Source organism: Halichoerus grypus, chromosome 4, assembly GCF_964656455.1.
Source record: "Halichoerus grypus chromosome 4, mHalGry1.hap1.1, whole genome shotgun sequence".
Classification (NCBI taxonomy): domain Eukaryota; kingdom Metazoa; phylum Chordata; class Mammalia; order Carnivora; family Phocidae; genus Halichoerus; species Halichoerus grypus.
Genome location: NC_135715.1, coordinates 71,978,281 through 72,003,235, shown reverse-complemented (window position 1 = coordinate 72,003,235; position 24,955 = coordinate 71,978,281). Strand labels below are relative to the sequence as shown.

The following is a 24,955-nucleotide window of genomic DNA, read 5'->3' as shown; positions in this document are numbered from 1 at the left end:
TTCTGTCAGCACAACCAGAATCCATCTGGCTCATGGGACTGTCTTGAGCTAATCAAATGAGACTGCTCTTTTAAGCCCCCACTGAGTCAGGAACTGTACCAAGAGTTATATATTTATATTATTTTATTCATTCTCTGATTTCAAATGCCAATATTTACAATGAAGGACATGGCTCTCCAGTTTCCAGTAACCGGAATATGCAGAACAGGGATTCTGCACACTACTGCCAAATGCAGCTGGTTGCTTGTTCTGTTTATTGGGGTACAGCTCTGCACATTCATTAATGTATGGTCTATGGTTGCTTTGTGCCACAATGGCAGGTAGGTCATTGTGACAGATTATATAACCAATAAAACCTAAAATACTTATTCTCTGGCCATTTACAGGAAAAGTGTGCTGACCCCTCATCCAGAGCTATCATTCTCAACCCTGGCCACATCTTAAAATCACCTGGATAACATTTGAAAAAATACTGATGTCTTCCCTCCCCTCCTAGAAATTCCAGGTTAGTTGCCCTGGACTGGGACCTGGGCATTGGCAGTATTTAAAGCTCCCTAGGTGATTTTCTGTGGCAGCCAAGACCGAAAACCATTGGCCCATGAAAAGGCTTGTTATTTGTATTTACTTTACTGCCCACCCCACATTTGTTATTCTAATGTGCATTTAGAATAGGGCTGAGAAGCACCTCAGTAGTGCTTCTGGAACTACTGGAAGCCAGTAGTTTCCAGATCTGGATGTGTATCAGACACCTGGAAAGTTTAAAAAATAGATTCTAAGACCCCACTCCAGACTGACTAGATCAGAATTTCCAGGGATTTTTTAAAAAAAAAAAAATGCTTGGGTGGTTCTGATATGCAGGCATTTCATTAAAAGAGAACTGAACCTAGAATACCCTATTCTCATCAGCAGGATTTGGGGACATTGAATAATCAGAGGATTAAATTTAAATTCAATTAGCCAACATATAGTACATCATTAGTTTCAGATGTAGAGTTTAGTAAGTCATCAGTTGCATGTAACACCCATTGCTTATCACATCACTTGCCCTCCTTAATGTGCATTACCCAGTACCCCATCCCCCATCCACCACCCCTCCAGGAACCCTCAGTTTGTTTCCTATAGTTAAGAGTCTCTCATGGTTTGTCTCCCTTTCTGATTTCTTCCCATTCAGTTTTCCCTCCCTTCCCCTTTGTTCTCTGCACTATTTCTTATATTCCACATATGAATGAAACTATATGATAATTGTCTTTCTTTGATTGACTTATTTTGCTCAGCATAATACCCTCCAGTTCCATCCACGTTAACTGTAAATGGCAAGATTTCATTTTTTTGATGGCTGAGTAATATTTCATTTTATATATATATATATATATGCACATATACATTTTATGTATCTATATATGCCACATCTTCTTTATCCATTTGTCGATGGACATCTGGGCTCTTTCCATAGTTTGGCTATTGTGGACTTTGCTGCTAAAACATCGGGGTGCACATACCCCTTCAGATCACTACATTTGTATCTTTGGGGTAAATACCCAGTAGTGCAATTGCTGGGTTGTAGGGTAGCTCTGTTTTCAACTTTTTGAGGAACGTCCATATCGTTTTCCAGAGTGGCTTTACCAGCTTGCATTCCCACCAACAGTGTAAAAGGGTTCCCCTTTCTCTGCATCCCTGCCAACATTTGTTGTTTCCTGACTTGTTAATTTTAGCCATTCTGATTGATGTGAGGTGGTATCTCAATGTGGTTTTGATTTGAATTTCCCTGATGGCTAATGATGGTTGAGCATTTTTTCATGTGTCTGTTGGCCATTTGTATGTCTTTGGGGAAATGTCTGTTCATGTCTTCTGCCCATTTCTTGACTGGATTATTTGTTTTTTGGGTGTTGAGTTTGATAAGTTCTTTATAGATCTTGGATACTAGCCCTTTATCTGATATGTCATTTGCAAATATCTTCTCCCATTTTGTAGGTTGCCTTTTAGTTTTGTTGACTGTTTCCTTTGCTGTGCAAAAACTTTTTATCTTGATGAAGTCCCAGTAGTTCATTTTTGCTTTTGTTTCCGTTGTCTTTGTAGACGTGTCTAGTAAGTTCATGCAGCCAAGGTCACAGAGGTTTCTGCCTGTGTTCTCCTCTAGGATTTTGATGGATTCCTATCTCACATTTAGGTTTTTTTTTTTCCACCCATTTTGCGTTTATCTTTGTGTATGGTATGAGAGAATGGTCCAGTTTCATTCTTTTACATGTGGCTATCCAATTTTCCCAACACCATTTGTTGAAGAGACTGTCTTTTTTTCCATTGGATATTCTTTCCTGTTTTGTCAAAGATTATTTGACCATAGAGTTGAGGGTCCATTTCTGGGTTTTCTATTCTGTTCCATTGATCTGTGTGTCTGTTTTTGTGCCAGTACCATACTGTCTTGATGATTACAGCTTTGTAATAGAGCTTGAGGTCTGGAATTGTGGTGCCACCAGCTTTGGTTTTCTTTTTCAACATTCCTCTGGCTATTCGGGGTTTTTCCTGGTTCCATATAAATTTTAGGATTATTTGTTCCAGCTCTGTGAAAAATGTCTATGGTATTTTGATAGGGATTGCATTGAATGTATAGATTGCTCTAGGTAGTATAGACATTTTAACAATATTTCTTCTTCCAATCCAGGAGCATGTAATGTTTTTCCATTTCTCTGTGTCTTCCTCAATTTCTTTCATAACTGTTCTGTAGTTTTTAGAGTACAGATCCCTTAGCTCTTTGGTTAGGTTTATTCCTAGTTATCTTATGGTTTTTGGTGCAATTGTAAATGGGATCGATTCCTTAAGAGAAAAGGGATTTCTTGAGGCTGTGCAATGCAGGGTATAAATAATCCTATTGAATAGTCTAGCCTCATAGAAATATCCCCTCTGTAGTGATAAGAGTATTCCTTTCTATTAGATATGATATATCTAACCCCCCTTGTACAGTGCTGGATAAAAAGGAACTTGACTTTCCTCTTTGTTCCCTTCAAATGGACTCCACAGAGACAAATCATTTCATTAATTCTTCCTTCAGGTAATTAGGTCACATTATGGGAGATTAGGTGACAGCATTTTTTTCTTTTTCATTTCTGTCTTGACTCTATACCCCGATCAGCTTACAAGTTTCTCTAGTCTTCATCACATTTACTAAACGTATCTTAGGATATATATTTTGGAGATGGCTAAACTCCTTTATGCTCTATTTTTACTCTGGGCCATCTCAATCCAGTGCCCTGATATACTACAGCTCAAATAGTTTTTGCTCAAATACAAAACCATCTATTTATCTCTTAACTGTATGAAATTATACCATCTGTGCTCTCTTCAGTTTAGATGAAGAGTGTAAAATCGTGGAAGGTTGAGCTGAAAGGGACTTTATAGACCATCATGTCTAACCATAAAAAAAGGCAATATTGTAGGCAGTTTAGTTGGATACAGTAGTGCTAATGTGTTTTGTTGGGGTGCACTTCACCTTACACAATTATTGTTATCGGATTTACAATCTGTAACATGTACACCTTAGCTATGAAGAATCTCAGCAGTGCCAAGACCATCTCTGTGTGATGCTACTGCTTAGTGATAGTTGAATAACCATGGTCAGGTCTCTCTGAGACTTAACTTCCTTGTCTGTAAAATGAGGAAAATGAATATCTACTTTGTCAGAGTTATTAAGAGAGTATACAATAAGTTGATATAGAGGAACACTTTGTAAACCATAAAGTATTTTTTGGTGTGGAAAGAGCATTGAACAGGAAGACAAATAAATAAATATGGACATCACTCAGTTCTTACATGGGCTTCCAGCCCAGAAGACATTAGATAGACTTAAAAGGAATAGTCTTGGAAATAAAATTTGCAATATTTTACATTGAGTGCTCTTGGCTAGTCCAGCAATCATTGATTACCCTACAGAAAAAAGTTGTAAGCAGTCCTGTCAAATGGAAAACTCTGTGTTCAAGAAATTATGAAGAATCATCTAGTTGTACTTCAAGGCATTTGCGTTATTACATATGGTAACTTAGAAAATCAAAGATATTGAAGGACCGGTAAAAATGCTGTAAACCAATTTAAAAAGTGTATAGGCTAGCATATTTTTCAAGGCTGGCTTAATGGCTGTGGCATCAATATCAGTGGTTACTCTCATAACGCATTAAATATGTAGATTTAAATTCTTTTTACAAGTAAAAACAAAATTTTGTATTTAGTTCAACAAATGTTTATTGAGGATAAAATGAGGAATCAAAGATTGTCCCTGTCCTCAAGGTGCTTATTGTCAAGTAGGGAAAACAAACATGATGAGACAATGGAAAATGCTAGGATGGAAGTATAAGGAAAGTGCTATGGGCACCCTGCAGGGGTGGGGGGAAGTATAGGAGTGGGGAAGAAATGCCAAGACTATACAGAGGAAGCAGTGTTTTGGCTGAGACTCTGAAGTTTCATTGTCCCGAGGGAAGAAGAGCAAATGGAACAGTGTATAGAAAGACAGGCGGCATGAAAGAGTGTGTTTTCAGGGACCAGGGTGGGTCTCAGGATGAGTTTAAGGCAGTAAGAAATGGCTATCCCTTGATAAAAATAAGGAATGAATATTGGCTCTATAATATTACTTCCTGATTGGCTGCTTACTCAGTTTTTTTTTTTTTTTTTTTTTTTAAAGATTTTATTTATTTGACAGAGAGAGACACAGCGAGAGAGGGAACACAAGCAGGGGAAGTGGGAGAGGGAGAAGCAGGCTCCCCACCGAGCAGGGAGCCTGATGTGGGGCTCGATCCCAGGACCCTGGGATCGTGACCTGAGCCGAAGGCAGACGCTTAACGAATGAGCCACCCAGGCGCCCCTGCTTACTCAGTTTTTACATTTCTTTATAAACAATTTTTTATGGTATTTTTTTTCCAATCAGCCGGTTTACCTATCTAATTATATTAGGAAAAGTAAAAATATATATCATTTAAAGTGATTCCATTTTCAGGTTTTTGCATCTATTAAAAGCTTTCACTGTCAATAGCACCCTGTTGGGCTCTATAAAACAAAGCATTATCCAGGCAGAGGTACTATTGTACTAGAAATATTTGAAACTTCTATCATTTTCCTATCAGTGAATGATTCATCATAATTTTGAACAGTTAGGCCTTCAAAATCTTCAAGAGGGCAGAAACCCATTTTGCAGATGAAGAAACTTAGGTATAGAGTTAGTTCTCCTTCCTTAGTTGCAGTGAGACTGGAGTATGTTAGGATTATTGGATTACCGGATTATTGCTTTTGATTTTGTCAAATTTCTTAATCCCTGTTTATACTGTGAAGTTTCAGTTTCTGTCCTAAATCCAAAAGTGGGAAATGTTTTGAGATTTGTTCTTCTGTCTATGGAAATCTATCACATGATATTCATAAAGTGCTCGAAGTGCATGATACTGTAAGAAGCTAGAGCGAGGAGCTAGTTCTCTCACTGTTCAGTTTAAAAGAAAGGACATGTAGCATTGATTATTCATGAAATATTGATTATGGAACTAGTTTACATTCCTCAGAAGTCAGAGTATATGATATGTGCTTTCAGTTTTTTTGTTTTTTTTTTAATCACAATTAATCATCTGTCTGAAGTGTCTTCACTGGATTCCTCTTGTGTAAGAAGTACATAGCTTCCTTCATTCCAGTTGGTGCACTTGACCACACTGCAAAAGCAAACAAGATATTTTAAAATTGTGATGAAGGCAATACATAAATAACCTGTATTCTATCTTTCCCCTGACTATATGGCTTCCAATAAATTATGCAAATTATATGTAGAAGGAATATAGTAGCATTTTGAATACAATTGACTCACTGTGCATAGCATTCTGAAAATAATAAAAAATCTAGTTTTTTTCTCTTCCAGGTACCTACAGTGTCCATCTGTCCCACTGTTTATTCTGTAGTCCACAAAAAGTAGCTGTGACTATAGATATGGCTGAAGTTCATGTTCAATACCTATAACTGAAGCTGGGACAAGAAGACATCTAGAATTTAAAAAGCAGTAATGGGGGGCACCTGGGTGACTCTTGGTTTCGGCTTAGGTCGTGATCTCAGGGTTATGATCTCAGGGTGGTGAGATGGAGCCCAGTGCTGGGGCTTGGTGCTCAGCACAGAGTCTGCTTAGGACTCTCTCCCCCTGTCCCTCTACTTTCCCCCACCTCAAGTAAATAAATAAAATCTTAAAAAAAAAAAAAAGCATGTAATTATATTTTAAAGATTTTCTTTATTTGAGAGAGAGAAAGCACAAGCAGGGGGCAGGAGGGGCAGAGGGACAAGGAGACTCCCCGCGGAGCAGGGAGCCTGAGGCAGGGCTCGATCCCAGGACCCTGAAATCATGACCTGAGCCAAAGGCAGACGCCCAACTGACTAAGCCACCCAGGCACCCTGCATGTAATTTTATTTTTTAAAATATTGAACAGTATAGGGTTAAAAAAATCTCAGAAGACCATCTATATTTACATTAGAAACATTATTAAAAGGATAACTATCTTTTAGCTAGCTGCATATGTGTTCATAATAGGTATGTATAAATATATGAAGAATAAAATTAAAATTACCCATTAATCTACTCCCCAATTCTTTTTTTTTTTAAGATTTTATTTATTTACTTGACAGAGACAGCGAGAGAGGGAACACAAGCAGGGGTAGTGTGAGAGGGAGAAGCAGGCTTCCCACGGAGCAGGGAGCCTGATGTGGGGCTCCATGCCTGCGGAGCTCCATGCATGGGGGACTCAAATCCCAGGACCCTGGGATCATGACCCGAGCCGAAGGCAGACAGTTAACGACTGAGCCACTCAGGCGCCCCCTTCCCCAATTCTTATTAACATTATGTTTCATGCTATGGATGCACCATCATTTATTTAATCATTCTCTTGTTGGACATTTTGGTCATTTAAAAAAAATTTTTTGTCTTAATGAACGTCTTTATACCAGTGGACCTTTGCACAATGCAGGAGTTGGGGCATCCATGTCGTTGGAAATGTTCATATCACTGTTGACTCCCTAAAAACTTAACTACTAATACCCTACTATTGACCAGGAGCTTTACCAGTAATATAAAGCAGTCTATTAACATGTATGTGGTATGTTTTATATATATATAATACTGTATTTTTATAATAAAACTAGAGAAATGTTACTAAGAAAATCATAAGAGAAAATCCATTATAGTACTGTATATATTGAAAAAAAATCTGCATGTTAAGTGAATCCATGCAGTTCAGACCTGTGTTGTTGTTCAAGGGTCAACTGTATATAAATTTTTTACATTACTGACCATTCCCTTAGGATATGTTTGTAAAAGGAATCACTGGGTCAAATACTATGAACTTCTTAAAAAAGCTTTTGATACATGTTTATGAATTGCCTTCCAAAAATGATAGTGCCAAATAATACTACTACCAGCAACGTATAAGATTGATTGTCTCATCGTGTACTCATTAGCACAGCGTATATTTTTAATTTTGCCAGTTCAATAGGTGAATGGTCTCTTTTTAAAAAGCTATCTAGTAAAAATAACTTTTCATCAAAATTACAGAGGAACTGCAAATATTGTTATACTCTTACACAGATCTAGGTATCAAAATTCAGTAGAGACAATATGTACTGAGGTCCTACTATGAATAAATGTAGGGCAGTCCTTTAAGGAGTTCACAGTCTTGGCAGAATGCGTAAAGCCTGGGTACATCGGTACTTTTCACCCTTACTCACCGCACCCCAGCCCAGTGCTCAGGAGAAAGCAGAGATGCCTTTTGTGCCCCACCTTCTACTGATCCCCATCACCGCGCTATGCTCTTAGCCATGTGGAATGGGCAAAGCCCAGCAAAGAAAGGGCAGTGCGCCCTCAGCTCAGTGTGCTGGCCCCATAGAATGTGTTGACCCTGTTTGCCTGGGCATTTTAGCAAACACTTACCTAGTTAGATCATACTTTTCATTAACCAAAAGGCAAAGGGAGAAATAAATATTTCTCTTACATGTCTGACTCTGGTCTTTATACTCTACGTACTATTCACAAATAGAATTTAGTACTTTGTGTTTATTTGGGTATTTACCTTTAAAACAGGAATCATTAAATAAGCCAACTCTCTGGAAAGAACATTCCTGATATTCAGTGTTCACTATTTGCTCTTGTCATCAACCCAAGACTCCATATTAAAGTCTATCTTCTTATATAATCTGACCCTCAGAGGATATTATACTCTAGGAAATCATAGTTTTTATCTATCTATCTATCTATCTATCTATCTATCTATCTATCTATCTATCTATTCTTGGATGCTAATTTAATCAGTTGTTCACATTTAAAGAGACAGGGGGTAGCTATTCAGAGTCTGACCCAATCTTTCTTTCTCCTAGTTTTGGTCAGCCTTGTCATTGTCTCTTTCTTCTTAGGTTTTCAACATTATCAATAGATGTCTTCATGTCTAAACTTTATTGAAAGGGGCACCTGAGTGGCTCAGTTGGTTGAGTATCTGCCTTTGGCTTGGGTCATGATCCCAGGGTTCTGGGATCGAGCCCTGCATGGGATGCCCTGCTCAGCAGAGAGCCTGCTTCTCTCTCTCCCTCTGCTGCTCCCCCTGCTTGTGCACACACACTCTCTCTCTCTCTCTGTCAAATAAATAAATAAAATCTTAAAATTTATTGAGAAAAGTACATTCTGAGGCAAAACTTTGTTAAAAAGAAAACCACAGGCCCAAAATGGCATCAGGTAGGCCAAGTTATCAAACCTGGACTGAATATGTAACTTAACTGCAGTTCCAGCCTTCCCCAGAGACAGAATCTTCACTAGTCAGGCAAGAGTTTTCTGATCAGCACCAATGAGTCTGCCCCACGGGCACCCTCCATCCCGCAAAGGAAGATGGGATCATCTACCTGATAAGACCCCCTGCCCTTCTCCTTAAGGGAAGGTGACTTTGCCTGAAATAATTATTTCTTCTCTTTTGCTTCTTGATCCACCCTCCATCCCGTGAAAACCTTCCACTCAGCACAGCTCCTCAGAGCTCCCCTCTACTTGTTAGATGGGATGCTGCCTAATTCATGAATCAATTAGTTAAAGCCAATTAGATCTTTAAAAGTTACTCAGTTGAGGAGTGCCTGGCTGGCTCAGTCGGTTAAGCATCCAACTCTTGATTCTGGCTCAGGTCATGATCTCAGGGTTGTGAGATCGAGCCCCACATCCAGCTCCATGCTGAGCATGGAGCCTGCTTAAGATTCTCTCTCCCTCTGCCCCTCCCCACCCACTTGCTCTCTCTCTAAAACAAAAATAAATTAAAAAAAAAAAGTTACCCAGTTGAATTTCTTCAACAACTTTAGCAGTCTATGTAATTTTACCGGTGAGGTTAGGGAATTCATTTAATCCAGCTATCCTTTGATAAAATGATTAAAAATAATTACATACCATAGACTGATGGCTGGAATTAGTAATAGAACAGCAGACAGCAGAAAGGTGAAGCCTGGGTACCAAGCAACGGTCGCTGAATAAATTCCATTAAAAGTAGAAACTGCAGCAACTCCGCCAAGTGTTTCCAAGAAAGCAATGCAAGCAAACAAGGTGCCTGTTTGGGGTCAGGGTGTGCAGGGAGAAAAAGAAATGGCTGAGTAACAAAACAATAGACAAAACAAAGGGAGAAAATTGTTCCTCGCTGAAAAAAGCAAACGTGGGGCACTGCTTGGTGAACAGAAGCTATTGCCTCTAAATCCCTGAGAAGCCAGTAACCCATTTTGCAGGTGAAGAAACTGAGGTCACCGGTTCTCCCTGACCTGATGTGAGGGAAGCTGAAAACACAACAGTTTGGATGTCAGTCGGGCAAAGGTAAGAGGCTCCAGCAGCTGACACATTCGAAATCCACAGTCTCCTCTCCCTGCACAGCCGCACACATAGCCACAACTACCACTGTCGTTCCAGATTATCTCCCACTCGGTCCCTAAGCTGGGGACATCTGTGACACACCCGTAAGTGTATGTGCCAGTGGCTCCCTCCAGCAAAGGTCCTATCCCGGGGGCCTTTTGAAAGTTAAAGCAATCCTTTTCATCTGCTTCTCAGCTCTGGCAAAAGTGACAGCGGCAGACAAAGACGATCGCATATGGGTTCCGCAGTTTGAATTTGAGCCCTCCCTTCAAAGTGAACAAATTCAGTCCACACGCTTCCTCCGTGTGACTCTTAAGTAACTCTCTGTGCTCTCGTTATGCCATGATTTGATGTTGAGTGATTCTTTTCTGCCTCCCCTACTGGAAACCGCCTCCACTGTGAGGTGGCTTGCAAGACTGAGTGAGTGGGGATCCCGCTGCTGTCCGCTACACTTGCTCCACACCACGTTTGGGAGAGGGCAGTAGGCCCTGGAGCATTGTTCGAGAAACACAAAGTGGCTACGTGGCTAGTCCAAGCTCATGATCAGAGAAAAGGGCTCATTAAGTCTACTGATTTTTAGTTTTGTCTGGAATCCAAGATCACATTGACCAAGCAGTTAAACCTCTAGACAGGATGTACTTTTCTTCCTCTTTGTCAAATTTTGCATCACCAAAGTTCTGTGACAGTTTTCCACTTTCCATGACGTCCCCAGTATACGTTCCTATGGAGCTTCTGCAGACTCTCGCATTAAGCCATTGTGCTTCTTCCTTACTTTGCCAAGTTTACCTTTCCATGGTAAATGATAATGTATTTGTCTTACAGACAATGCAAATCATGTAAATAATTGTATTTGATTGGACTGATAAGAAGGAAAAGGCGAGCTTGAGGGTCACCTTTCATAACTGGATTATGGTTTACATGTCTGTGTTTTAATTTTTCCCATGGTCTTGGTCTAGTAGACTGTGTTGTGTGTTGATTTTTATCTATTTAAGCTTTTTGCCCTAGTATATATATTCTCGTATGTTGCTTCTCATTCTTCATTGAATGACAGGTCACATATTCATAAAACATAAACATAGCTCTGAAGAATATTGTATTTTCACGTATATGTCTTCTTTTAACTAAAACAAAAGCTCTGTTCATGTCGAGTGCACATCTACTTTGTTTACTGCTGTGTCCCAGGGCCTATCTGTCCTGGCACATGGTAGATATGTTTAATCCTTATTTGTCAAATGAATGAATAAAAGCTTAATTCAAGAGCCCAGTTATCAATCAGCAAGTAGCATAAAGACCTACTGCTTCCATGTTTTATGATAAGACATGAAGTCAGTTTAATTGGAAGTACTCCTCACTATCTAACTAAGCTATTATTTTCTTCTATTTCTGATCCCTTGCCACAGCTAGGCACAGTGCCATGGAAGACAGACTGGATTGTTCTAGTCCTTTTATGCAATGGCTTAAATCCATTCTTGATGGCAAGTTGGTCAGGCGGTATGTCTGTCTGGCATAAACAGCCATACTATTACAAAGTAGGGTTCGCTTGTTGCTTAACTTCCCCAAGCAGTTCAACTTGTTTAATAGTTACCAGAGATAAACTGGAGTAAATAACAAGTGCAGGTTAATTTACTTCCTATACTTTTTTTAATTCAATAGACCTCAAAAGTCAAGTCTGTTTTTACAGTGTTCCGATTTGTAATCAGAAGGAGTATGCAGGTAGTGATCAGGTAAGAGGTCATCTGGGGTGGCTTTAGCTGTGAGCTTCACAGCTGTATGGAGCACAGAAATTCCAAAATAATTACCCAAATCTAGTTTTGTCTCCTCTCTTATTCAAGATAATAGGGATAGTGAGAGGCTAGTGAGACATTATGCAGTGTTTCCCTTCTCTGATTAAAGTGTATAACATTTTCACAAAAATATCCCATTTTTAAAAAGTAATGAAGGATGGGAATATATTTAATATGGAAATTCTGACATCACCAAAAGGATTTTGTAGTTTGCAGTTAAAAACAAAGTAATTATCCTATCCTAGAAAAATGGAATCACGATTCACGAAGTTATAATTCAGAATATGGAATGCCAAAAAGTAAACAAAACATTTTGAAATGTCACTATATTTAACAGTATGAAATGACTTTTAAAAAGCCATTTTATAAATAAACTAAACCAAATATAAACAGAAACAAACTATACACCCCGACAAGTCTATGTTCCAAGTTAAAGCAGGTAGATTTTTCTATTTTCGCTGAACAGCTTTATTGAGATATAATTCACATACCTTAAAACCCACCCCTTTAAACTGCACAGTTCACAGAATTGTGCAGCCATCACCCCAGAAGAAACTGTATCCATTCCCAGTCACCCCCTATCTCCCCAGCCCGGGACAGCACTTCTCTGATTTCTGTCTCTATGGGTTTGCCTTTTCTGAACATGTCATCTAGATGGAACCATATTTATATGATAGTATGTGGCCTTTTGTGTCTGGCTTTTTTCATTTAGCGTCATGCTTTCAAGGTTCCCCCACAGTGTAGCAAGTACCATCAGGACTTAATTTTTATTGCCAAATAATATTCCATTGGGCAGATATACATGTGTCTATCTGTTCGCCAGTTCATGGGCATTTCCATTTTTTTATACTTTTTGGCTATTATAAATAATGCTGCTATGAACATTTGTATATAAGATTTTGTGTGGGTATATGTTTTCATTTCTATTGGGATTTCAATTCCATTCTATTTCTAGGAATAGAATTGCTGAGTCATAAGATCACTCTATTTAACTTTCTGAGGAGCTACCAAACTGTTCTTGCAAAATGGGCACATCATTTTATGTTCGGCCAGCAATGTAAGAGGGTTCCAATTTCTTCACATCTTGGTCTGTCTTTTTTCATTTTAGCCATCCTAGTGGGTCTCATTGTGGTTTTGATTTGCATTTCCCTGATGGCTAATGATGTTGAACATTTCTTCATGTGCTTATTGGCCATCTGTACACCTTTTTAGAGAAAAGTCTATTCAAATCCTTTGCCAAATAATTGGGTTTTCTTTTTGTTGTTGAGGTTTTTTTTTTAATTCCAGTGTAGTTAACATACAGTGTTATATTAGTTTCAGGTATACAATACAGTGATTCAACACTTCCATATATTAGTCAGTGCCCATCGCGCTAAGTGTATTCTTAATGTCCTCCGCTTATTTCCTCCATCCCCCCACCCACCTCCCAAGTTCCTTATTAGACATTTGATTTACAAATGTATTCTCACATTCTGTAGGTTGTCTTTTCACTTTCTTGATGGTGTCCTTTGAAGCACAAAAGTTTTTAATTTGGATAAGTTCTAATTTATCTATTTCTTCTTTTGTTGTCATGCTTTTGGTGTCATATCTAAGAAACCATTGCATAACCCAAGGAAGCAGGTAGGATTTTACATACTATAGTTACACATTTTTATATCCCAAAGTGGTTTTCCAGTTGGTCATCATTACATAATCTATAAACAGCTGTGTGCATATACGGCTGCATCTTATGAGTAGAAGAGAACCAAGAAATATATTTTAAATGTAGTGAATTATGCAGTCTTGCCCAGTGTTGACTAAACTGCCATAAATACAATAGCATAATTATGAATGATCCATCAATAATTAATATGAATATTTGCACCAGGCTAAGACATGAAACAAAAGAAAGCTTCAAAGTCTAACAGTATTCATATGATACAGGGAGGAAGAAGGGCAACCCCATATGCCTAATATCTAACTAGTAACTAGTTCCAACCAGAAATTTAATTTTGTTGTCCTTTGTATTGGTCATTCTTTGCCTTCCCTTTCAAACTGTTTGATCTCCTGTATCCTGCTCTGTGCTTGGGGGGCTGACCCTTCGGATCATATGACGTGGATTTCCTTGCTAGCCTGACTTTCTGTTGTGCTTGGTCAATGGGATAAAGGTGGAGAGAAAGGTTGTGGTGTTCTGTCTCTGCTCCCTTCTTACTGGGCCATCTTTTCTGGGTGCCTTCACCAATGCCCACCCCCCATACTGCTGCCCTTCTACTGAACCAGCTGAGTGGGATCCTGTTTATGCTAGGACTCTAATTCAGGCCCAGCTCTAACATTTGTGGGGTCCAGTGTAAGAATACAATGAGAGGCCTATATATTATATTCTAAGTATTTAAAAGTTACAGTTCGAATAAACAAACTTAACTAAGATATATTCTGTCTCCTCTCTCTGAGAAATATACTATATTATATACCGTCACGATGATTTGGAGGGTCAGGAACAAACTTAGAATTCTCAGACATTTTAGAGTTCTGTGTAGGAAAATGACAGCACTGGCAGAGCTAGCTAGCCCTTGGCCCTCAGTCCCCAGCTGTAGGGTGCAGCCCACCCATGTTGTGTTCTACCTCTTGCTCCATCCTGCTCAGAAAGGATCATTTACACATGGCTGTAGACACCCCACTCTGCAATTCTAAGGTTGGGCCAGATCTCCTATAAAGAGTCATGGCTTGGCTACCCCTTTGATCTAGAGGGGAGCACACTGGGGTCACAGTCCACCCTCAGGCTAAAGGGTCTGAGGAAGAGTACCATCCAGGCACTCATGGATGTGAACCCAGAGCTGTCTGGTGGGGAATTACGGGGGTCCAGGTAACCAGAGTGTAGTCTAGAAGGGGTAGGTGTGGTGGGCTCCCAGTGGGCATCTGCCTAGCTCTGAGCACTGCTCTCCTCTTGGGGCGGGGTCTGGCCAGAGCAAGCTTCTAAAGCAGGAGACCCTGGGCAGGGGCACCCCTGCCTGAATATAAGCCTCTTCTGAACACAGAACTTACCACTTAATTCAAAAGGGAGTTCTGAGCAGAAAAACGGTTGTAGAATATTCTGAAGAATCAAACATTGGTTGTACATAGATTTGAGTTGATACAGATTGTAGATTCATTATTTCCCTTCAGCAAATTAAACTCACCTTGTTCAGTAGAACGAACCACTTTGGATACCATGGAGCGTAGAACAGAGAGTGGCACAACAGTGAAAAGGAACGGCAGCCTGACTGTAAGAGAAATGGTGGGAAATCATGGGCTAAATCAGAAAACCAGTGGTCAGTTTTTGATGTGAAATGTTTTCTCTCTAAGCATCCTAACTCATTGCACCTAAGGACTGAAGTAATTAATTATAGACTTCTGTTTAATGAATACACAGATACACTGCAGACAGGCCAGCTCAAGGTTCGTTTGCCCTCTTATTCCAGTGCTAAGAACAAGAGTTCAGGGAGGTTTGAGGTCCAGATCTATATATTCTGCCAATTGGGACTGATCTGCTATTTCCCTGATTATTGTAGAAACCTCTCATTTAGCAAGGTGTGACTTAGCTTTCCACATTTGTTTTCTGTTTTTGCTTTTTCAGACATGGCATTCTTAGTGTCTGCATTCTTTTATCATATTGATGCACGTATTGATAAATTGATTCTTTATCTTTATGCTTCTTCATCTTTGTGTGGAATAATTTCATGAACACAGATTGCCTCTCCTCTTAAATTATGGACCCCTAATAGTAGCATTTCTAGTTATATATGATAAAATAGCAATATATTATTTTTGCAGATGACTCTAAAGTTTTCAGTGTGATTTCACATATATTAACTCACTTGGCCTTGGCAACTCTAAGGGAGACAGGGAGAACTGACATTTACTGAATACGAGGCATTGTGCTAAGTGCTTTACAGTGATTTCTTCTAATATTCATTATAACCCAGTGAATTCGGTGCTACTGTGCCCATTTTATGGATGAGTAAATGAGGGCCCAGAGTAGTTAAGTAACTTGCCCAAGATCACCTGGTACTATAGATGGACATTAAGCCCAATTCTATTTGGTCATCCTGCTTCCCTGCAAGGGAGCAAGAGGTTGACAGTGCCTTTGTAAAAAAGATGAAATTAGACCTTTCTCAAGGTCCCACTTTACAGATCCCTTAGCTCTTTCAAAGGCAGCATCTCACTCAAGCCCTACTGAAACCACTTATGGGGTAGGTAGTTAAGGAAGCAGTCTAGTTTGGCAAAAAGTGATTTATCAAAAGCCAATTAATGAAATGACCAATTTGCAAAAGCCTATCTTAAAGAATTTTCTTTTTGAATATATTCAATAAATATGAATTTTATAAATCTTTTGAGTCTACTTTATATAATGCTCTTTAAAATTTTTATGGAAAGTAGCCTTCTTAGCAGCACATTTATGGGGCAGAGGGAGAGGCAAAGAGAGAATCTCAAGCAGACTCCCTGCTGAGCAGGGAGCCTGAGTGGGGCTCCATCTCATGACCCTGAGATCATGACCTAAGCCAAAACCAGGAGTTGGATGCTCAACCGACTGAGCCACCCCAGTGCCCAGTGCCCCAACCTTCAGCATTTAAGAAATATGCAAGTTGGCAAAAGTTGTTTTGAAGAATTGACTCACAAGAAGAATGTTCCTCAAAACAATTTTTTGTCAAGTATGCAAATTTGGAAAATTGTGCTTATTCAGTGAATTGCTTTTTTTAAAGCAAATTGGCTTTCAGTTTCTGGCAAACTGGCTTTTAACAAAGTGCCTTACTTGAACTAGAATGCATTAAATAGAGAATTATATATTAAAAGTTTATCACCCAACAGACTAAATTCATTTGATATAAACATAAATACATGGTTAGTTCTAAGGCTACATTTGTAACTTACCTAAAAACATCATCAATGTTGTTTTGGCAAAAGCAATCATAACCATTCCTGCCATGGTGGTAGAGATTCCAATGAAGGCCATATGAATGTCTTCCATACAGTAAGAAAAAAGCCATATTCCTAGGAAACTACTAAAAAAGGTGACACTACCCAGAGCTGATCCATAACCTATAAAAACTTCATTCCAGCAGAGTGGTGAATCCAATTCATAAAGGATAAAGATGGGGGAAACGCCAACTATCACAAAAAAGTAAGTGATCATTGTAAAAAGTAACAAACAGAGATAATACCGTCGCTTACCAGAAGTATTTTTAAAAAGCATGGAAGTTCGGTACAATAGGTTTTTAAAGCCTTCACTACATGACATGGAAACATTCTGAGATGAAGATTCTGTCACTGAATCACCAAGAAAAAATGAAATATAAATCAAATTAACAGTAAGAGCCATAGCAATAATTAAAAAAGACCACACAAAACCTAATTCTCTGATAAAATAGCCAGAAGACAGTCCTGTTAATCCAGTGACAAGTCCAAGTATGAAGTCGATTATAGCTATTCGAATTGTTCTTTGTTTCTGTTCTGTACATTGATCAACTATGTAGGCAAAACAGGCTCCTAAAAATGTGGTGTAATTGCCACAAAGTGCACCGATGAAGGTAGATGCAATCAAAAGCTGGAATGGAAAAGCAAAATAGGAAAGCAAACAGAGCCAAATACTGGTTGCAAGAGCACCAACAGAAGACAAAATCAAAGGGAATTTTCGTCCTCGATGATCACTATGAGATAGAAGTATGAATGTAGACACCAGACCAGGAATTAACCCACTTATGTCCATCTGCAGATTGAAAAGAGACACTTTCTTCTGAACTTCCTGCAAAGAGACAAAAAGAAGACAATGTGTTTACAGAGATATAGACAACATGCACAGAAATAATCACAATGCATACTTTTCTTTACATTTCCAGTAGGTCACCAACAAGGAATCTCTGGTGCATGGGTTTGATACAGCCTGAATCTTCATTCAGTTCATAAAGCAAGTATCAAGAGGCAATATAGTAATTGAAGCTCAGGCATAATATGCAAGTACCGTGGTGGGGACTTGAACTCATAAACAGACAATTGTGTATTGGTGCGTGTGTGTCTTATATAGAAGATCCACAGACCCCAAGACATCTGGGACTGGTCATATAATGATTTTTCTTTCTTCTATCAACAGTTTAGCACTGAGATCATGCCCACTGTTGTAAAGCAAGAGCAATACCCTTTCCTGTGATAGATCTTTCTGTCTACTTAAAGGGGAATGAGTGTCACATGTAAATGTCATATTTGATAGGCCTTTATTTAGGAAGCACTCAGTTGCTTTGTTCACATGTGTCTCCACAAATAAGTTTCTTCTAATCTATTTCTTTACTTACTAAAAAATAAGATAAAACCCAAAGAGCAGCTTTGCACTGACTAAAGATGGTAGCATGCCATGAACTGAGGAGTAAGATAAACCCAACTCCGGAGGACCATAATCACCAGGTACACACACACATTGGAAGATGTTACAATCATTACGCTAGTTATTTGATGGGAAGAATTTTGGGTGATTTAAAAGCATTTTCTGTTTGCCACTTCTCTCTGTATTTTCCAAATTTTATATAAAGAGTATGTCATTTTTATACTAGGGATTACTAAACTCATTTTTAAAAATAGATTCATGTAATATTTAGGAAGACCCTAAAACAACTGATGAACCACAAAAATACCAATTTCTGAAATTAATTTTTTTAAAGAGTGAGCCTATGTTTATTTTTATATATTCAAATAATGCAAGCAATTTCAGGTTATCAGGAAATGTTCTAGTCCCTCAGACTCAAACCTTCAGTCATCTTTGTTTCTGGCATTTCCCTTCATCCATGCCCACCTACACCTAGTGCTTCTCGCATCCTTTACCTCTTTATAGTCCCTGAGCTGCCCCTGGAAGGACAGGGCTCAGAGTTTTCACCTGGACTGCCCTGGCATCTAGCTGGCTCTCTCCTCAATGCAGTCTGTGATGCCAGCCCCCTCACTTTGCAGATCATACACGCTAATGGTGGCAGCATCTTACCAAAACACACTAGCAGCATGTCTCTCACCTGCTCAGCCCACTGCCTGCTAGAGAAAGCTCACACTCCTAGTCTGTTGTGTAAGGCCACCGAGATGCGGTCCAACCCCACTCTTCTGCATTATCTCCACTCACTCCCCCCCCAATACTCTGTTACAGGCACAGTCCATAGTCAAGTCCCACTTGGATTTCCCTGAAATGCCCAAACAGATGTAATCTCTCCTTCTATTGAAACTTCTCATATGGCAATTATCATTCCCCAGTTACATTCTTTGGTGTAATGATTAAGAGCTCTGGAGTCAGATCAATCTAGATTCAGATGTAGTCAGTTTTTTTTTTTTTAAGATTTAATTTATTTATATATTTGAGAGAGAAAGAATGAGACAGAGAGAGAGCATGAGAGGGGGGAGGGTCAGAGGGAGAAGCAGACTCCCTGCTGAGCAGGGCGCCCTACGCGGGACTCGATCCAGGGACTCCAGGATCATGACCTGAGCTGAAGGCAGTCGCTTAACCAACTGAGCCACCCAGGTGCCCCATAATGTAGTCAGTTCTTTACACAGCAGTTAGAGTGATCTTTAAAAACAATCAGCTCACGTCACTCCTCTGCTCAAAATCCCTCAGTGGCGGGTGCCTGGGTGGCTCAGTCGGTTAAGCTTCTACCTGCCTTCGGCTCAGGTCATGATCCCAGAGTCCTAGGATCAGTCCCATGTCCGTTCGTAGAGCTCCCTGCTCTGGGGGGAGTCTGCTTCTCCCTCTGTCCCTCCCCCCACTCGTTCTCTCAATCTCTCGCGCTCTCTCTCTCAAATAAATAAATACTTAAAAAAAAAATCCCACAGTGGCTTTCCTTACGCTGGAATAAATCCGAATTCCTTGCCATGGCATGGGTGGCCAGACATCATGACTTCTCTGATTTCATGTCCACTTCCTCACTCCCCTCAGCTGCAAGCCATTCCTCAAACATTCTGTGCTCATTCGCCTTTGTACTTGCTATTCCCTCTGCCTCCCTCCTGCAGCTCACTTCCTCAATTCAAATGCCACCTCCTCAGAAGGCTTCTGCGACTCATCACACAATCCAAAGCAACCCCACTAACCCTCACCCAGCGCTCTATGAGCTTGTCTGGCTGTATTTTCTTTAGATACTTGCCACCCCTCGACAGGACGGGTTCCTTTCATTGAACTGCTCAGGTGTGCCCTCTCCACTACAGCATAAGCTCCAGAAGGGCTGGAACCCTGTCTTCTCCACCACAGTATCACCAGTTCCAACAACAGTGCTTCACAGGGCGCGCCCTAGATATTCATCCGCGCCTGGTTGCATGGATGAATAAGCAAGTAAAATGGGCCTTGTAACTTGCTAGCTGTGTGTGATCACCAAATCATTTATCCCTATAGCTTCATCTGACAAGAGGGGGTAACCCGAGTCCCTATCTTGCAGGCTGTCGTGAGAGTTGCATTTAAAGTCAGTATGTCAATATAAGGCACACCGCACAGATCCTATTACGGATTAGTGCTTAATCAACTTCGGCTGTTTTCATTTTTACTAGGTCAGGCTTCCTGAGCACATCTCTGTATCTCTAGGGATATAAAAGCCATCAAGTAAATATTTACTGAATAAAGAAGTAAATGAAACAATTATCTTTTAATCAACTTGTCAACAAGATGTTCCAGTTTGAGATTCCTCCTCCCATTTCCACCCCTCCCCCATATCCTGTCTTCTGTCTACCGTCATTCCTAACCCAGCCTTTTACACAGACTACTCTCCTCATCTGCAACCTATACCTTTTAAACTCTGGAGAATTATAATTATATATTAGGTAAGGAGATGGGAGAAATCAGAGTAAAAAGTGCTATTCCCTGTGCAAGTTTGAACAGAATGACAATGTAGAGAGAGATATAACTTAAGGAAAGGAATATCAATTTTTAAAAAGTCACAATTTCATAGGCTAAAATGTATAATTACAATTGAGCAGAAAATATTCTCTATCTGCTGGTAATAAGGGATTGTGTTAGTTATTAAAAGGTTTATAAATAAATTACTGAATAAGAACAACTTCATGATCTGGTTAATGCCAACTTGTCCCCTCAAATAGCAGCATCCCTATCTTGAAAGTACCTGAAGAGAACAGACCACAATGGCCAATTTAATACCTCAAAACCAGTCAGTTAACCTGGGAAGTAATGGGTGGGAAGGAGGGGGTGACAAGGGGCTTAAAAATTCCTTCCTCTGCAAAAGTCAACAAACATGCCTAGAATTCCCTACCTCTTCTCCCTCAGCCAAGACCTTCCTTCCCACAGCCTTGCCATTTTGTTAAGACGTCCTTTAGAGACTAATCTTGCCCAAGAGAAGTATGTGGGTGTACCTTATAGTCAAACTCAAAGATTTGAAAAATAGGTTAGATCAATATTTATTTATATGGATATACATATTAATCCCAGTGGATTTGAAAAATAAGACTTTTATTCATATAGACTTTCAAAATGGTAAGTGTAAGTCAAATAGCTCAGTTTATTCTTATATCTGAACCCTGAAATTCATATTATCTTGCATTCCAATACATGTGTCCACGTGTGTATTTGTTTTATAGAAGGATAAATAAATATGGTATAACAGTAAGAAGTTCAATACATTATTGTGTCATGCACTTTTCTTATAAGTAATTGGTCTTTTGGGGGAGTGGGAAAGAACAACCTGAACTGAAAAAAAAAATCATTTATTTATTTTATTAGGGACTGACCCTGTGCTATGAAATTTTGTTTTTAGGGTTATAAGAACAGTTCTCAAACTCCTAAACTTCTTTTAGTCAGCAAGTGGTCAGCACCCACCAAGCAAAGCTGGGAATTGAGAAGGAAGCTCATAAAACAGGCAACATTTGTCCTTGGATTTAAAGGTAAAAGGATATTCTTTCTTTTTTAAGATTTTATTTATTTATTTGAGAGAGAGAGAGAGAACACAAGTGGGGGGCAGAGGGAGAGGGAGAAGCAGACTCCCCGCTGAGCAGGGAGCCTGATGTGAGACTCGATCCCAGGACCTGAGCCCAAGGCAGATGCTTAACCGACTAAGTCACCCAGGTGCCCCAGGTAAGAGAATATTCTTATACTGAGCAGGAACAGTGTCCAGAAAAGGGGCCAGAGGGAAGTGCTGAAGGTGATGGTGGTGCCTCCTGGGAAGCAAAAGTGTTCCTCCTTCCAAAGGAGCTAAAGGTGAGTGGCCCACCTGACCTGTCTCGGTTATGGGTGGAGACAGAGGTGCTTTCTAGCTCCCCAGTCTGAGAAAAAGCACCTGTAGCTCTAGTGCACCAACTTTAAGGGAAGGGATCTAGGGCAGTATGTCCTCTTGAATGTTAATCTAATTAAAAAACAATGAAACAACAATCAACTTAAACATTCGGCAAAAATCTTCAAAATGAGACCACTGCTCTGGGCAGTGGGGGGCTCTCAGCAACTAGGTAAGGCCAGAGGGGGCCAACAGTCATCACCTGCACAGTCACAGAGGCCACCAAGGTGACTGAACCACAGCCTGTCTCCCTTTACTCTAGGAGGGCAAGGGCAGCAGATTTTTCCAGACATTCAAGTCCTCTTCCCCTCTGTCCCTCCCATTGCTCCCAGGTGTCTGGTAAAGGAAAGCACAGAATCCAATATAGAAACTGATGAGCCTTTTGAACCTTTTCACTCCCTGGGAATGACATATATATATAAAAGGAAACATTCTTGAAATCAGGAGACAAAACCACAAGGTGAGACCCTTGGCCCTTCTATTTTTATGACCTCACTTTAGGCCGGAACCTTGATGTCTGTATGTGTTCCCAGTAATTATCAGTTCCAAGATAATTTCTCCCATGGAAATGAGAAAATGAGGAACAGCAGAAGCTGTGCCAAACAGCCAGGCCTCAGCCTAGCAAGGTTATACCTGACACCTCGGGGAACATCTCCGGAAATGCTAGAGCCTTCCTTCTCGGCCCTTTGCCATTTCTTCCAGGCCTCAGACTCATCTTCCAGTCACACCTGAATTCTCTTCTACTGAGGAGAAAAATCTTAGAGCCAGCCAGCAGGTGATTCGAATTCCCTTAAACTCTTCTTGTCCTTTGGGGAGGCAGTCCCACTCTTTTGCCATCACTAAATATCCTCTAGGGAAATAGGTCAATGTTTCTAAGTGTGGTCTGTTTTTAAGGCTTTCTGGGGGGAAAAATTCCAAATCTGAATGCATCTCCTTTGCATCTGGACATTGGCAGACTTTGATTTAAAAAACAAAACAAAACTGAGGGAGCAGGAGAATGGCGATGTACCTCCTGTTTTAAACAAAAAATTGGGGGAGGAGGTTGGAGAGGCAGAAGTAATCTGTAATATCTGGCTAAACATTTTCAGTGCCCTCAGCACCAAAGTGAGTGCTCTCCTCCGCACGTAAGCTCACACAGTAGCTCCTCAGCATTTGAGAGTCAGAGCTGATCTGAGAACAGCAAATGAGGAATGACACACTGCTTCTCCATCAGCCGATGACGGACCCCGGGGCCCATCGTGTTCAGTGATGGGCTACGTTCTGGGGGTCACTGAAAACTGGGTCATGTACATGCCGTAGAAGGGGGGATGGGTAAGGCCAGAGGGGAGGGAAGGGAAAGGCAGAAGCACCCTGTTTGACCCCACTGAGGTCACCCAGTACTCATTCCAGCTGGCCTTGGTCAAACCTTCAGGCTTTTGTGTGGGAAGGAGGAAGGGCACAGCCACTCAGGAGATGAGATTAGGCTGAAATTTTCTCAGAAAAGAGAACAGCCAGTGTCACAGAAGAAGAAGGGGATTTTACTTAGAAGAAGCAGATTAGAGGTGTCAGGAAACTTCAAACAGGAGAACTGAATAAAGGCTCTTGATTTGGGATTTAAGAGTTTTAAGGTGACCCTTGAGGGATCAAGGGATGATGAGTGCAAGGCCCTCTTTCATTGAAAACCCCATTATACATTCCCCTTTTATTACATTTTAGGGATATTTTAATTTCTTACCTCCTGGAATGCAAAAATGGGGCTGCTTTTGTTTTTTCCACACTCAGAAGTATTGCTATCAGATACAAAACTGTAGTTGCTCGTTTCTTCCCATATTCTCCTATACACATACTGGGTTGTCAGTGGGGTAGCCAAAGTCATAGCAAATGCACTAAGGCAAATGGCAGGTTCTACAAAGAAAATCTTCATATTGCCTGGGTAGGTAGCTGAATTCTATGAAAAAGAACGGGGAAGTTAGAGGAATTTTGTGGAGTAAACAGGCAAACTAGGGAACAGAAAGCAGTAAGCACTTCCTAAGAGATTAATTTTTACTTTGGAATAGGGTACGCAGTAAACCCGAGACTGTCGTACTTCCTATTTTTAAAAGTTACGACCTTTTAGGACTCACGCCGCCTTAAAATAGTTTTATAAGTTGTCACCCATTTTCATTTGGAATAATCTCACTACAGTCCCCACCTTGTATACTGCCAACCGGTTTTCATAAGGGAAACAGTGAGGTTCCTCTGAGAACAGGACAGTTGCGCAATTGTTTGTTATTGTTATTTTGCTGCTTGTTAATAGGACAGGAAGGAGGCCTTCAAAAAGCAGCTCCCAATCGTAAAGGGATTTTTTTTTTTCTCGTTTAAACTCACCCCACGGTTACAGTCTTCCTGCCAGGCTAGGCGCGGGTCCGATCATTTTCGGGGCCCGGAATCTCTGGGGGCTGTCTTCTCTTTGGGGGGGGTGCCCTGCGCTTCCTGGGCACGTGCCCAGCAGCAAATGCTCCCGGGGACACTGGCCGCCGTCTGGGTCGGGGGCCGGGTCTGCACCGCCGCGCTGGGACGGGGAGGGGAATTTCCGTTGAATTCGACCAAATGCACCTGTCGGGGAAACTCAAGCTCCCATTTTAAAGCAAACGACTCCTGCGTCCAGAGTCACGACGGCGACAGTTCGCTGCGCAGCCCTCGCTCGGCTCCTCGGCGGCCCTGCGGACTCGGTCCCAGGGAGCTGCGGGAGTTGCCGGCGCAACGGGCGGCTACTCCCTGCGCGGTCGGCAGTCTGTCCGGGGGTCGGTGGGTGGGTCTGTGGGTCCGCGGCCCGTCCGGTGCTCGGGCGACACTGGCCCCCGCCCGCCGAGCACCACCGCCCGCGGAGAAGGTAGGGCCGCTGGGGTGCGGGTGTTGCCGCGGGCGTTGCTCTCACTGTCCTGCCAGGCTCTCCTGCCATTGGGCCCCGTGGCCGGCGACCTCGCGGGGATTGGTCCGCTTGACGTCACTCTCGTGAGCCCGCCCCCAGAGGCCCAGGCTGATCCCACATTGCCGGGTTGCCGGCTCCCGGCCGCTGGGCAGCTCCGTGGGCCCGCTCCAGG

The 24,955-nt window shown here is 41.0% G+C and overlaps 1 protein-coding gene across 3 annotated transcripts; it reads right to left on the bottom strand.

The window, feature by feature from the left end:
- Positions 1-4,205: 4,205 nt before the first annotated feature.
- SLC46A3 (solute carrier family 46 member 3) lies at positions 4,206-24,815 on the bottom strand. Of its 3 annotated transcripts, none has more exons than XM_078070525.1 (6): positions 24,468-24,815; positions 23,608-23,820; positions 16,534-17,404; positions 14,802-14,885; positions 9,413-9,569; positions 4,206-5,675 (listed from the first exon to the last, which is right to left on the bottom strand). In XM_078070525.1, exons 2-6 carry the CDS (start codon positions 23,794-23,796, stop codon positions 5,591-5,593), a joined length of 1,386 nt encoding a protein of 461 aa, XP_077926651.1. In that variant the 5' UTR covers positions 23,797-23,820; positions 24,468-24,815; the 3' UTR covers positions 4,206-5,590. The 3 variants fall into 3 exon arrangements, with proteins under 3 accessions (XP_077926651.1, XP_035932951.1, XP_077926652.1); XM_036077058.2 differs by having other exon boundaries at positions 24,240-24,814; XM_078070526.1 differs by lacking the exon at positions 23,608-23,820 and having other exon boundaries at positions 24,240-24,809.
- Between the last annotated feature and the right edge of the window lie 140 nt (positions 24,816-24,955).

Bases quoted from the DNA above. Each gene is read 5' to 3' on its own strand.
- SLC46A3 (XM_078070525.1), bottom strand. From the start codon at position 23,796: ATGAAGATTTTCTTTGTAGAACCTGCCATTTGCCTTAGTGCATTTGCT. The intron at 9,570-14,801 runs GTGAGTTTAATT...GACCCCAAACAG, and splicing joins GGTTCGTTCTACTGAACAAG to GCACCTTGTTTGCTTGCATT. The intron at 5,676-9,412 runs GTATGTAATTAT...TTGCTTTTGCAG, and splicing joins ATTCCAGCCATCAGTCTATG to TGTGGTCAAGTGCACCAACT.